The sequence below is a fragment of the Ahaetulla prasina genome, chromosome 5, assembly GCF_028640845.1.
Source record: "Ahaetulla prasina isolate Xishuangbanna chromosome 5, ASM2864084v1, whole genome shotgun sequence".
Classification (NCBI taxonomy): domain Eukaryota; kingdom Metazoa; phylum Chordata; class Lepidosauria; order Squamata; family Colubridae; genus Ahaetulla; species Ahaetulla prasina.
The window spans coordinates 61,836,271-61,850,141 of record NC_080543.1 but is presented as its reverse complement, the minus strand read 5'-3'; the positions used below and the strand labels follow the sequence as shown (position 1 = coordinate 61,850,141).

Here is a 13,871-nt window from a genome sequence, read left to right as displayed (position 1 = left end):
TCAGGGGATTATGATCCACCCAATCATTGGGGAGTATATTCTATATTTTCAATTTCTTTAATTATTTCTTTATTTGCCCATGCCATGTCAATTCTTAAAAATGAATCTTGTGGGTTAGAATAGAAGGTGAATTTTTTCCCCCTGGGGTTTAATAGTCTTCATAAATCCTTCAGATTCAATTCTTCAGCCATATTAAAAAAAAGTTTTCGGTAATACATTCTTTTTTTGTTTTTTTGTTAAAAATATAATCATTTTTTATCTCTATTATTCCATTATAATCACCCACTATACATACATTTTGGTAATCCGCCTCAATAATCTTATCATGCATTTTCCTATAAAATTCTTTCTATTTTTTGTTGGGAGTGTATAAGTTAATTAATAACATTTTGGTTTCCCCTTTTATCATTTCTATCAAAGTACTCTTCCTTTAGGATCCTCATAGATTGTTTTAGCTGTTATTTCTTTTCTGATATATACCCCTACCCAGTGGTGGGATTCAGCCAGTTCGCACTTATTCGGGAGAACCGGTTGTTAACTTTCTAAGCAGTTCAGAGAACCGGTTGTTGGAAGAAATCTTACTTTGTTTTTTTCCCACTTTACAGGGCTAATCCTGTAAGGAAGGCAACATTCTGGTGGTATTTCTAGCCTAATCTTTATTGCCTTGCTTACAGAAACTGCCTCTCCGGTTAACCCTTATTACATTGTAACAGCTAAGGCGAAGCACCCAGCGACGTGAGTGAGGTTGAGTTGGCCACACCCACACAGTCACATGACCACTGAGCCACACCTACCCAGCTGGTCATTAGGGCAGAGAACCGGTTGTTAAAGTAGTTGAATCCCACCACTGCCCCTATCCCTCTTTGCCTTTTTTCTGATAATGCTGCAAACAGGTTTCCCAATTTGTTGTATTCCAGGTATTTTCTATCTTGTTTTCTAATATGTGCCTCTTGGAGACACATGTCTCCAAGAGGCACATGTAGATATTATATCTACATTCTGCTTTGCTAATTTTGAAAATATATTTTCCTTTTTATCTGGTCATTCAGCCCATTTACATTTATTGATAGTAATTGGGTTCTTTTCTCTATTTTTTTTAATTATCTGCCGGTTTCTGATTCCTGGTTGCTCTAGTGGTTCTTTGTGGTTTATTCTTACTTTCCTTTCCTTCATCTCGATTTTTCGTTGTCACCTTAATTCCCGCTTCCACTTCCTCACTTCCAGATTCTTGTATTTGTTCTTCTGTGCTAGCTGTCTCCAATTGCTCTCTACTGCTTGCTCTTTCCTCCACTCCTGTCAATTGGTCAAATATTTTTTGAGCTTTATCTAAATTGTCAATTTTAATTTTTTTACCTTGCCAAGTTATTATCATTCCTTCTGGATAGGAATTTGTTTTAGTGTAATGATTTCTGTCCCTCTATAGAATATTGGTTCCTCTCTTGTAATTTTATATACATCATTGCGAATTTTTTTACGTGTAAATCTAATATGCACTTCTTTTGGGAGATGATGATGTCTTGCATAGTTAGTTTGAACTCGATATATTTCATTGAGCTCATTCTTAATTTCTCTTTTATCTCTCTGTAAGACTTTGGCAATCATTTCCATCATTATCTCCCTAAGTTCTCTTCTTTTGTTTCGGCTACATTTTGAAACCTCAGTTAAAAAGAGACTCAATCCATTTTGAGAACAATCAGAGAGCTTTCCAAATCCTTATCGCCAACAGTTTTTGGTCTATCTGTTCTAAAAAAAAATTCTGTTTGTTCTGTTTTCATTTCGACCAATTTAATTTTTTGTTCATTTTTTCATATTGCCTGTTGAATTGAATCCATTTTATTATCCAGATTTTGTATATCAGTTTTCAGGTCACCATGATTTTTAACCATCGTTTCTTGAAGCTTCATCATGGTGTCCTGTATTGTTATCAAGGTAGATTGCAACATTTGAGCAGATGAGTTGGTACTTGATTTTTCTACTGGGAGCATCATGTCAATCTTCTGGCTCAATGGAGAGGCCATTGCCACCATCAGGTTTGATGCCGCCTTTTTCCCTGCTTTTAAGGTTGTGGTAGTAATGCTAGTCATTTCTTTTAGGATTCTGCTTTATTCTCCCAAGATTTTATAAATTCTTGCCCAGATTACCATCTATTGAGTTGCTTGTCTATTATTTATAGTTTGTGTTTCTTACACTCTAGTTTCTATTTCTATTCTACTACCCTTAATTACTCCACCAAAAATTTACAATTAAATACCGATGGCAAAATATAGAATACTATACAATATAATTACAATCCAATTACAAACTATTCTTTATAGTTACTCCGTATTTAATCTATTCCTTTAATTAAATATACTAAATTAAGCTGAATTAAATATAATAAATATAATAGATATAATCAGTCCATTCACCACACATGAGAGAATTCCTCACCAGCAAAAATAGACACAGTCTGCCAACAATGTTTTCTTCCGATCCTCTTGTTGGCTGTCATGGCCTCGAGTCCGCCATATCAGTTGAAATGACAGGACGTCTTCTTGCTGGGTTAAAGAAGGTTTCCCTTGCTTCAGTGGGTGATTGCACACCACCTCACTGATCTCTGGGATTCCCCTCTGTTTCGCACGGCTCTTCAAGCTCCACATGCCTTCGAAGGGTCCCCAAACACGGAAAAATCAGAGGTAAAGGACGGAGCTCGTCCTCTTCCCTCTGCGCCGCCCCGACAGCACCACCGGAAGTCTTTCTCTTGATATTTCTTACTAACGCAATATAACGTGCAGCAAAAATGAGAAGCAAAACTGAAATATTGACTTCCCTAGGACTAGAGAAAATAAAGTATGTGTGTGTGTGTGTGTGTGTTTTAGTCTACTTAATCATAATTCTTACAGTATTTTTCCAGTATTAAACATTGGTCATTGTTGGTTGAAAATTGAATAAATGGTACATTATGTTCTACAAGAATTAGCCAAGAGTATTTTACTAGAGTAAAATTAAGATACACTGTTAATAAGTTCAACCTTTAAGCTTTTTCATTTTAATACTTTGTTTAAATATTGATAACAAATAGCTTTGTTCAATCTGCTAATTGGCAAGCCTAAAACAGAATTATTTAGTTGTCTGCCTAGGAAAAGCTTTTTGTTCTCAGTGCTATGGATCTCAAAAGCCATGAAACAGGGCTTTAACATTGCTTTAACTGATAATTCTTAAAGATATTATGATTGCCTTCTTTTAAAATTTAAGTTGGATACAGCCCATTGGTTCATACTTCAGTGAACTATCCTGTAGGGAATTTCCTTAATGCCTTTTCTCTATTTATTTGGAAGTTTGGATCTAAAGGAGAAACTTGTACCTTAACCTAATACTTGATAGCATATAATGAGGTCACTATTAATTACATCTCCATCTCAAATATAAAAAGTGGAAAGAGGGGCAAATAACTAAGGCAGAATATCAGCAAATAGGCCGAGTCTGTAAAGATGAAGTGAGGAAAGCTAAGGCTCACAATGAACAAAGGCTAGCGACAAAAGTAAAAAATAACAAAAAAAGCTTCTTCCAACATGTTAAAAACAAGAAAAAAGTCAAGGAAACAATTGGCCCATTGCTGGGAGAAAGTGGCAAGAAGGTGACAAGCAACAGGGAGAAAGCAGATCTACTTAACTCATTTTTTGCATCTGTCTTTACACAAAAGGAAAAAACAATCCAACCTATCAAAAACAGCACCACAAAAAACAGATTAGGAACACAAGTTAAAATAGGGGGAAAAATGGTAAGTGAATATCTGTCTACCCTAGACAATTCAAATCACCAGGACCGGATGGATTACACCCTAGGGTTCTGAAAGAACTGGCAGACGAAATCTCAGAACCACTGAACTATATCTTTCAAAGATCCTGGAGCACAGGGGAACTGCCAGAGGACTGAAAAAGAGCTGATGTAGTTCCCATCTTCAAAAAAGGGAAAAAAACAGATCCAGGAAACTACAGACGTATCAGCCTAACCTCAATACCAGGGAAGATTCTGGAAAAGATAATCAAGCAACGAATCACCGAACACCTAGAAGCAAACCAAGTAATAACCAAAAGCCAACATGGGTTTGTCAAAAACAGATCATGCCAGACTAATCTTATTGCATTCTTTGACAAAGTGACAAAATTAGTGGACCAAAGGAATGCTGTCGATATAATTTACTTGGACTTTAGTAAAGCATTTGATAAAGTAGACCATAACCTACTACTAGATAAAGTAGAAAAATGTGGGTTAGACAGCACCACCACCAGATGGATTCGTAACTGGCTGACCAACCGCACTCAACATGTAGTCCTCAACGGAACTACATCCACATGGAGAGAAGTATGCAGTGGAGTACCCCAAGCTCTGTTTTAGGCCCAGTACTCTTCAACATCTTCATCAATGACTTGGACGAGGGGATAGATGGGGAACTCATCAAATTTGCAGATGACACCAAGCTGGCAGGAATAGCCAACACTCCAGAAGATAGCTCAAGATACAGAAAGATCTTGACAGACTAGAACATTGGGCGCTATCTAACAAAATGAAATTCAACAGTGAAAAAAGTCAGATTCTACGTTTAGGCCAAAAAAACAAAATGCACAGGTACCGGATATGTGGTACCTTGCTCAATAGTAGTACCTGTGAGAGGGATCTTGGAGTCCTAGTGGATAACCATTTAGATATGAGCCAGCAGTGTGCAGCAGCTGCCAAAAAGCCAACACAGTTCTGGGCTGCATAAACAGAGGGATAGAATCAAGATCACGTGAAGTGCTAGTACCACTTTATAATGCCTTGGTAAGGCCACACTTGGAATATTGCATCCAGTTTTGGTCACCACGATGTAAAAAAGATGTTGAGACTCTAGAAAGAGTGCAGAGAAGAGCAACAAAGATGATTAGGGGACTGGAGGCTAAAACATGAAGAACGATTGCAGGAACTGGATATGTCTAGTTTAATGAAAAGAAGGACAAGGGGAGACATGATAGCAGTCTTCCAATATCTCAGGGGTTGCCACAAAGAAGAAGGAGTCAAACTATTCCCCAAAGCCCCCGAGGGCAAAACAAGAAGCAATGGGTGGAAACTAATCAAGGAGAGATGCAACTTAAAACTAAGGAGAAATTTCCTGTCAGTTAGAACAATTAATCAGTGGAACAACTTGCCTGCAGAAGTTGTAAATGCTCCAACACCAGAAATTTTAAAGAAAATGTTGGATAACCATTTGTCTGAAATGGTGTAGGGTTTCCTGCCTGGGCAGGGAGTTGGACTAGAAGACCTCCAAGGTCCCTTCCAACTCTTTTGTTGTTGTTGTTGTTGTTGTTGTTGTTGTTGTTGTTCTTAATGAACATCTGCAACAAATAGTCACTTTAATTAGCAATTCAGATACACAAAATAGATTGCTATTTAAAAAGTGAACAAGAAGGTTAGAGAATTTGAGATTTACCATACTTGTTTCAACTTCACTTGTTTAAATTTGAAGATACAACTTCTGTTCATACAAAGTTGTAATCTGTTCTATATTTTTCAGAATAAGGTCAGGGTAATCAGAACCTTTTAAGCTAGCACTGCAGTACAAATATAAAGACCTGAGATAGGCACCAGGGGGAGGTCAAGGTTGAGGGACAAGTGGTATTACAATTAAATTGTTTCTTGGATAACCTAGTTAAATATATTCCAATTCAACAGCAGTTTTGTTTTCAGCATGTTGAAAAAGCACGCTGCAAAAAAGTTCTGTTTTCTCAACATTTTTCAAATGAAGAAATGAAAGGCATAGGAGTCCTCAAAAAGGTTTCAAACTATTTTTTTATCAAGCTTTTTTTTACAAATATATCAATGCGTGAACAGTGTGGCATCTGAGTGTCATACATTTTAGTATAAATAAAATAATATTCATTATATTTACTACGTTTGACAAGCTTATATAGTTCTAGTAATAGTACATATATTTATGTTAAGTTATAATTTTTCATTATTTAGTTATTCAATATTTCAATATGTTATTTTTATGCCAATTACCATATTCTGAGTGTCATTCCTTTTAATACAAATAAAATATTATTAATCATATTTGTTACATTTAGCAAGCTTATATGGTTCTAATAATAATACACATTTTTATGTTGTTATAATCTTCCATTATTTAGTTATTAAATATTTCAATATGTTATTTTTATGCCAATCAGCATATTATTCAAGTATACTTAATAATAACATCGTTCAAGTTCTGATTTCCCCTCATTATTACTTCACCTTATTATATAGAAATGTGTATTCCATTAATCCTGCTCTCTCTAGTTTCCATCCCTAGTCTAACTTTTAATTATGCCACTATTATATTTAAAAATATTCCCTGTCTATCCATCGTCTCTTGTCTGCTTTAAAGCTTTAATTGTTCGTTTCTTAGCTTGCCTTCCTTATTCCTCTCTTGGATCTTTATCTCTATCTGCTTCCACATCTTGACCAATCATTTTAAACATTTCTCCCTTCTCTGCCATTTTCCATTGTCTAATTTTCAAAATATCTACTCTTGCCCCTATCTCTCTTCCAAAAAAAGTCTTCCTGCAACTCCATTTCCTTTTTTGAATTTCCTTAAAATACTCTCCCCTCAGCTTAGTTCATCAGTCATTGTTTTTGTTGTTATTTCTTTCTTGTCATCTTGTTTTATTGGTTGGTTTGTCTGTTCTGTTTTTTCATCTACTCTTTCATTGGCTCTTTCTCTTCCTGGGTATCTTGGTCATTTCTCGTCCTTTGTATCATGTTTTCCAGCTCTCCATCTATGCTCTGCATTTTATTCATAATCTTCTTGTATCTCCTTGTCAAAGTATCCTTGATACTTTGAATTTCCAAAGCCGTTTCTTCCCAAATTCCACTCATTTCTTGCTGTTGGAGCATCTCGTTTAGTTTTATTTTGTCCCTCTTTTGTCCAAAAATCCAAAAACCATATATTCAAACCTAATGTAACTTCTCAAAACTTTCAATATTCATAAATCTTTATATCCCAAAGCTGATTGACCTATTCCTCTGGATAGTCCCAAAAGTTTTTCCAGAACCTTCATAAGTCCCTCTATAAATTCAGTCTTGTGTTGTATCACTTTAAAGTAAAGGGATCACTTTAATGATAATAATGTCATTCTTATTCTCACATTTAAATCTCCAATAGCCAAATATTTCCAGGATTTTGGGAATGTGTTGTCTTTCTTTTGTCAGCAGGTGGCATGCTTAAGTCAAATTTCAATTTTAACCAGTTTTATCCAATTTTAATGGTAACAATCCAAAATATAAAGATGATGTTAATTTTTTAAGTAAATAGTCCCAGCATTTTAAAATGCCTATCCAAAACGTCTGTCCAATTTAGAAATCCAATTTTCTGTATTTTTAAAGGTTTTTTTGCCTTTCTCCCTTTGATTCTTTTTCCTTCAATTTTGAAATTCTTCTCAAAATGTTAAATCATTGCTTTTAAAAATAGCAGTGAGCCTCTCTTTTCTTGGATATTCTTTTGCGGTTGAGTTTTAAATAAAAAGGATTCTTCTCACCCAGTTTCTGACCCTGTTCACCAACTCCGCTCCAGTACAGTTCTTAGGTGTTTCTCAGTTGTTCCAGCTTCATGGACGCCTCTTCTCCTCGCTGTGGCATAGAGGGGAAAAAAGCCCGGGGTTCAGCAGGAGAGTTGCAATCTCTCCCGTGACCTCTCAGGGTGCCCTTCCTTAGCTTTGGCGCCCCTCCTTAGCTTCAGCACCCCTACAAGGTGGCTTTGGCTCCTATCAGAGCCCACAAACAGGCAGAACTCAGCAAAGGGAATGCGGAGACTTGTTCCCCAAGTCTGATATCGCCACAATGTCAGATGGAAGTCAAAAAGGGTTTTAAACTATTGATACAGTAACGTACATAAAATTTTCCATGTGTTTGTTATCATAGGTTGCTGTAGTTCTTATGGCTGAAGACAGTGATCCCAAGGCCTATGTGACTTACTTAAAAATTTGATTTATTTATTACTTTTTGCAACGAAGTTTGGAAGAAAGCAATTACTAGAATACTACAAATAAACATATAATCCAAAAGATTGGGGGAACTGACACTGATGCACAGAGTGGAAAGCTAGTAAGATAAATGCATTTTCAATTTTTAATAATTTCAGAAAGAAAAATATTTTCTTCTCCAGTGATTACTGAGGATGATAGTGGATGGGATTAAAAGCAGCATAAGAGAAGTAATTTCTGATACTCAGTTGAAAAATCTCCTAAATGGCAACATAAAAGATCTATGCTATCAGGGCAGACGAACTATTATGTGTGGGGGCGAGAGGAGGGGATTGGAAAGGGGTGAGAAAGGAAAGATGCTAACAACTTCACAAGGGGTGCTTTAAGTATTGAAAGAGTGGGAATTGTGTGTTCCTTCTCCACCTACTATTTCCTATTCATTCCAGCAGCTTCCATACCTATAACTACAAAAGATTTGGAAAATCAGAAGAGGTATTTTGTGTTTTAGTCCATGCTCAAATAATTCAGAGATACCACTTCTTGAGATAAGCCATAGATCATCCCAGAGGTCTAATACTTTTGTGTGCAAATATATTTCCAAGGTACAATCCTTTATTTTGCTCCCAAAAAGGATCTTCTCTAGCAGTGGTGGAGAACTATGGCCCTTTTATGACTTGTGAGCTGCAACTCCCAGAATTCCTGAGGCAGCCATGCAGGCTCAGGAATTCTGGAAGTTGATGTCCACAAGTCATAAAGGGGCCATAGTTCTCCACCTCTGTTCTTCAGTGTGAGAAGAAACCAACAATCTGAATAAGTCACATTTCAAGCTAATGCAAAGAAACTATAATATACTCACGGCTCCACAATGAATAGGAAAGGCGACAGTTTACTCGTCGATAAAACTGCTTGTTTATAGGCCAGAGAATTAGCGTGCATAGTTGGATGAAGTTAATGATCAAGCCACTCACAACAAAGACAAATCCAATCAGGAGGTGAACTATAAATTGGGTCTTCAGAAATGCAAGTTTGCCCATGATAGTCCCTTTAGTAGCGTTTGCAAGGTCCTTCACTCAGAATAACAATCCTACAGAAAGGAAAGAGAAATATTGCTTAGCAAATAAAATGTTTGTAATCTAGGGAGTAAGTGGGGAGAGAAAGGAAAAAAGACACAGAGAGCTTCATGTAGCAGCTTGGGAACCATAAAAGACATTTTTGTCACCAAGCCAATTCCATTCAGGTTCTCTTTGGCTGTGGATCAAGAATTGGTTAGCACTCTGTTACAGATTCATTCCCAAGCAATAGTAATAGGAGCTCTTGCTATTAAATGACAACCCAGTTGTAATATAATTTATAGCAAAATGGTTTTCTAAAAGGCCTAGCCTCTAAAGCCACAATATTTAAAAAAATTGCCTAAGTATGAACAGGAAAATAAAAATGCCTTGTTTTTACACGGATCCTGATCTTAAAAAACCTCTGAAACTGTAAATGGTTTTGCATTAAAAATATACAGGACTGGCTTAATTTCAAGGACATTTTAGCTTTTGCCCTGCACTGAAATACTAATTTCAGTTCCTTAAAATGGAATGGACTATCAGCATTTCTTCCTTAGCCCCAGACAGAGCTGTCCCAAGCATACATAGAAAAACTCCGGCAACATATACTTTCTAGCACAACCTTCATTTTGTCTTCAGCTCATGAGTGGAGCAGTCTTAAATTATCCCTGATTTGTATTCTATTCCAGCACCATTCAAGGGCCGTCTCATAGCATGTAAAATATATTAGGTTTTGTCATACTTGGTAGTAGAGAGAACCCAGATGACAAAGATAACAGAGAAAGAATAGGTCAGCAGAGTTGTATAGTATACTTTCATATGAGTGTAGTCTTCTTCTGACTCAAGTACAAGTGGAAAGCAACTTCTTGGAATAAGGGAAGTAAGGAAAAAATAAGTCTTGGCACACTTCTTCCCAAGTAACCTTTTTTTCAAAACTGATTGATACCCAAAGAAAAATACCCTCAACCAACAGGAAGGCTTCATATCTTAGTTGTTTAGAACTAAATATAACCTATGTTTGGAATAACATTATGAACCAAGGTAATCCAGTTTTTGAGTCAAGAAAAATTAAATCCTGTAAGAGTTTACCTATTTTTAAACAGACTGGAGTCTGCCCCTCCCAAAAAAGTAGACACATTAATAATTCTACATTACTCCCACAAAATTCCCTGCTGGTTTTGTTGCAAAAATATGACCATCCCTCTGGAAAGTATACTTTTCTTGGGTTGCAGAATCCAAAAGAAAAAAGTAACCATTTATTTGTATCAGGGAGCTAATCCAGTGAGCAGAGCTCCTAACATTATTCTAGAAATAAGATTTGACATTTCAATTGCTAATACAACATCTCTGCTGTGCCACATTTTTTTCATAGGACAGAATCTGTTAGCTTAAAAATATTTCCATTAGACCTGCCCTAAGATTAAGAAATTTTGGGGGAAGATAAAAAACTGGCTGGATGAAATAACAGGGCAGAAAATAGAAAAAAAACCGGAACTATTTCTATTGGGCATTCTGGAAGGGAAAATAGAAAAAAAATATACAATATATCATATTACACATATTGACGACATGTAGAATTGTGATAGCCCAGAATTGGAAACACCTGGATATCCCACCGGATCAAATTATAATAAAAAAATATATGAATGTGCAGAAATGGATAGATTATCGATGGAAATGAAGCAGAGGGAAGATACTGAGTACTATCGAATATGGAATAGATGGTATTCCTGGCTGGAGAGTAAGCATAAAATTTAAGGGAGATTTTTATCATGAGACTGAATTCTGAATAGAGGTTAAGATAATTCAAATAAGAATGTTAGTTTAATATAGAGATATTTAGAAGTAGAATCTGTATATAGAGGTTAAATAGGATAGATACCGATGTAGAAAAAGATGGTATGAGTAATGTAATTTTGATGCATTCGTATTTGTTTGTTTTATATTTTTTGTTTTTGTATATATATTTTTTTTGTATTGTGTATTTTAACTTTTGGAAATTTAATAAATATTTTATAAATAAATAAATATATTTCCATTAATGTCAACACAGCTCAAATCAAATTATGATAGAAATCTAAAAGCTTAAACTCTTGTAACCATACATTAAGATTTAAGTTTTGAACACTTTTAAGGATTAGAGCTCATGAGGCAGGAACCAACAGCGTACAGTTTGGACAGAATCACTGTAAAGTATAAACTTGAAAGAGATGACTTTTGACTCTTAAGTCTGGGAGAAAAACACTTTCTGGAGAGGGTGGGAGAAAAAAAGTTTAGGATTTAAACCTTTTTTATTTATTTATTTATTTGCATTTATATCCCGCCCTTCTCCGAAGACTCAGGGCGGCTTACACTATGTTAGCAATAGTCTTCATCCTATTTGTATATTTATATACAAAGTCAACTTATTGCCCCCAACAAACCTTGGGCCTCCCTCTCTCTCTCTCTCCCATCCATCCATCCATCCATTCATCCATCTATCTATCTTCTGTGTTTTGCAGAGGGGTTGACTTTATTATATGGACTGCAGCTCTCATAATCCCTAGTGATTGGTCACATTAGCTATTAAAATTGCTAAAAACTAAAATCTGCCACATCTGGGCAATTTTAGCTTCTTCACTTCCATCTGTATAGACTAGGGGTGTCAAACTGGCGGCCTGCAGGCTGGATGCATCATGTGCAGGCCATGCCCACCCCAACTCCGCAAAGGGAAAAAACATTGCGAAATGTCACGTGACGGCAACATGGCCCTGGTATAGACCAGTGAGAGCTTTCTAGGAGCCTGGGGAGGGCAAAAACAGCCTCCCTCCCCTGGGAGGCGCTCTGGAGGCCAGAAACGGCCTGTTTGCCGACTTCCGGTGTGACTGGAACTCAGCAAACAGGCCATTTCTGGCCTCCGGAGGGCTTCCAGGGATGTGGGGAAGACTGTTTTCACCCACCCCAGGCTCCTAGAAAGCCTCTGGAGCCTTGTCCATCTTATACCCTGGTCTGAATCCTGACTGAAAAAGTATTCAAATAATCCATTTCCTCCAAGATTGTCTGGAACCTTCTCAATCACCTTCTTCAAAAAGATACCAGGTGAAAATTATCATCAGGTCTAGCAATGTTACAAAGTTACTTAGTAAACGGTATATCACGGATATACGGAATCTATCAAGCAGATAGATTCACTCTGCTATTGTGTTCTGTAAACAAGAAGGATACCAATTTGATAAGAAAAGGATATTCTCTTATATATACAACAGCAGTAATTACCAACTTAATTCTCATGCCTGTTGGTGCATATCAGATAGAGGGGCTAGAAAAAGTTGTTGTCCATTCTTGCTTCCAGGCAACATGGAAGAGAAAATGACACCTAATAGGAGGAAAGGTCTATATACCTTGGGGTGGCTTAAAAAGTTGTCATGGTGATTTTCAAAGACAAATCACAGACAGATTTGTACTAATTATCTACAATAGGATGTTGGTTATTTGAAAACAGTCATAATGCAAATTTTGCTTCCAATAGCCATGGGAATAAAGCAGGTGAACCATGGAGCATGGAAGCAGTGATTAAACTATATCAATTTATGAGGGCAGAGTTCTCTGCTTCCAAAACACATCAGAACAAATAAGGGGGAGAAAATCTCCCCAAAGCTTTCATTTCTATCAAAAAGTGCAGTTTTCAAAAGATTGCCTTTGCTTTCTAACTATACTTAAACCATTTGGACAAAATTTTCCATAGAAAAAGGAAAACAAAAGTTTTCTTTTTTTCTATGGTGAGCAAATAGAAATAGGAGATATACCGTATATACTCGAGTATAAGCCGACCCGAATATAAGCCGAGGTACCTAATTTTACCACAAAAACTGGGAAAAACTATTGACTCGAGTATAAGCCGAGGGTGGGAAATGAGGCAGCTACTGGTCAATGTAAAAAATAAAGATAGAGCCAAGTAAAATAACATGAATATTTATTTGAACGAAAAACAATAAAAGTGCAAAAGGGGGAAGGAGGATTCCCAGCTTTAGAAAATTTAGAACTACGCCGCCTTTGGTATGACCTGAGCATAGCTCATAAAATTATCTGCTACAATGTACTTCCTATCAATGACTACTTCAGCTTCAACCACAACAATACACGAGAACACAATAGATTCAAACTTAAAAGTGAACCTCTCCAATCTAGATTGCAGAAAATGTGACTTCAGTAACAGAGTTGTTAATGCCTGAATGTGCTACCTGACTCTGTGGTCTCTTCCCAAAATCCCCAAAGCCTTAACCAAAGACTATCTAGTATTGACCTCACCCCATTCCTAAGAGGTCTGTAAGGGGCGTGCATAAGAGCACCAGCGTGCCTACCGTCCCTGTCCTAATGTTCCCTTTAGTTGTATTCCTTTTATGTATTCAATTCATGCTTATATTTATATAATTATTTAATATGTATTTGACAAAATAAAATGAATAGAATAGAATAGAATAGAATAGAATAGAATAGAATAGAATAGAATAGAATAGAATAGAATAGAATTTTTATTGGCCAAGTGTGATTGGACACACAAGGAATGAATGAATGAATGAATGAGTGAGTGAATAGAATAGAATAGAATAGAATAGAATAGAATAGAATAGAATAGAATTTTTATTGGCCAAGTGTGATTGGACACACAAGGAATGAATGAATGAATGAATGAGTGAATAGAATAGAATAGAATAGAATAGAATAGAATAGAATAGAATAGAATAGAATAGAATAGAATTTTTATTGGCTAAGTGTGATTGGACACACAAGGATCTACCACTTCTTTGGATGCCCTTCCCAAATTGAACACTGCAAGCATGAAAATGAGTCCTCCTTTAGC

General features: G+C 36.3%; 1 protein-coding gene across 4 annotated transcripts in view; it reads right to left on the bottom strand.

The window, feature by feature from the left end:
• The window catches only part of AGPAT3 (1-acylglycerol-3-phosphate O-acyltransferase 3), a 93,358-nt gene that overhangs the window by 21,125 nt on the left and 58,362 nt on the right, over positions 1-13,871 (bottom strand). For 3 of the 4 annotated variants that reach the window (XM_058186674.1, XM_058186677.1, XM_058186675.1), the window contains exon 2: positions 8,836-9,063. In XM_058186674.1, the coding sequence (XP_058042657.1) occupies positions 8,836-9,013 (178 nt within the window). In that variant the 5' untranslated portion in view covers positions 9,014-9,063. Of the gene's footprint in view, positions 1-7,535; positions 7,627-8,835; positions 9,064-13,871 lie in introns of those variants that run through there. The other variant, XM_058186676.1, reaches the window with a different exon arrangement.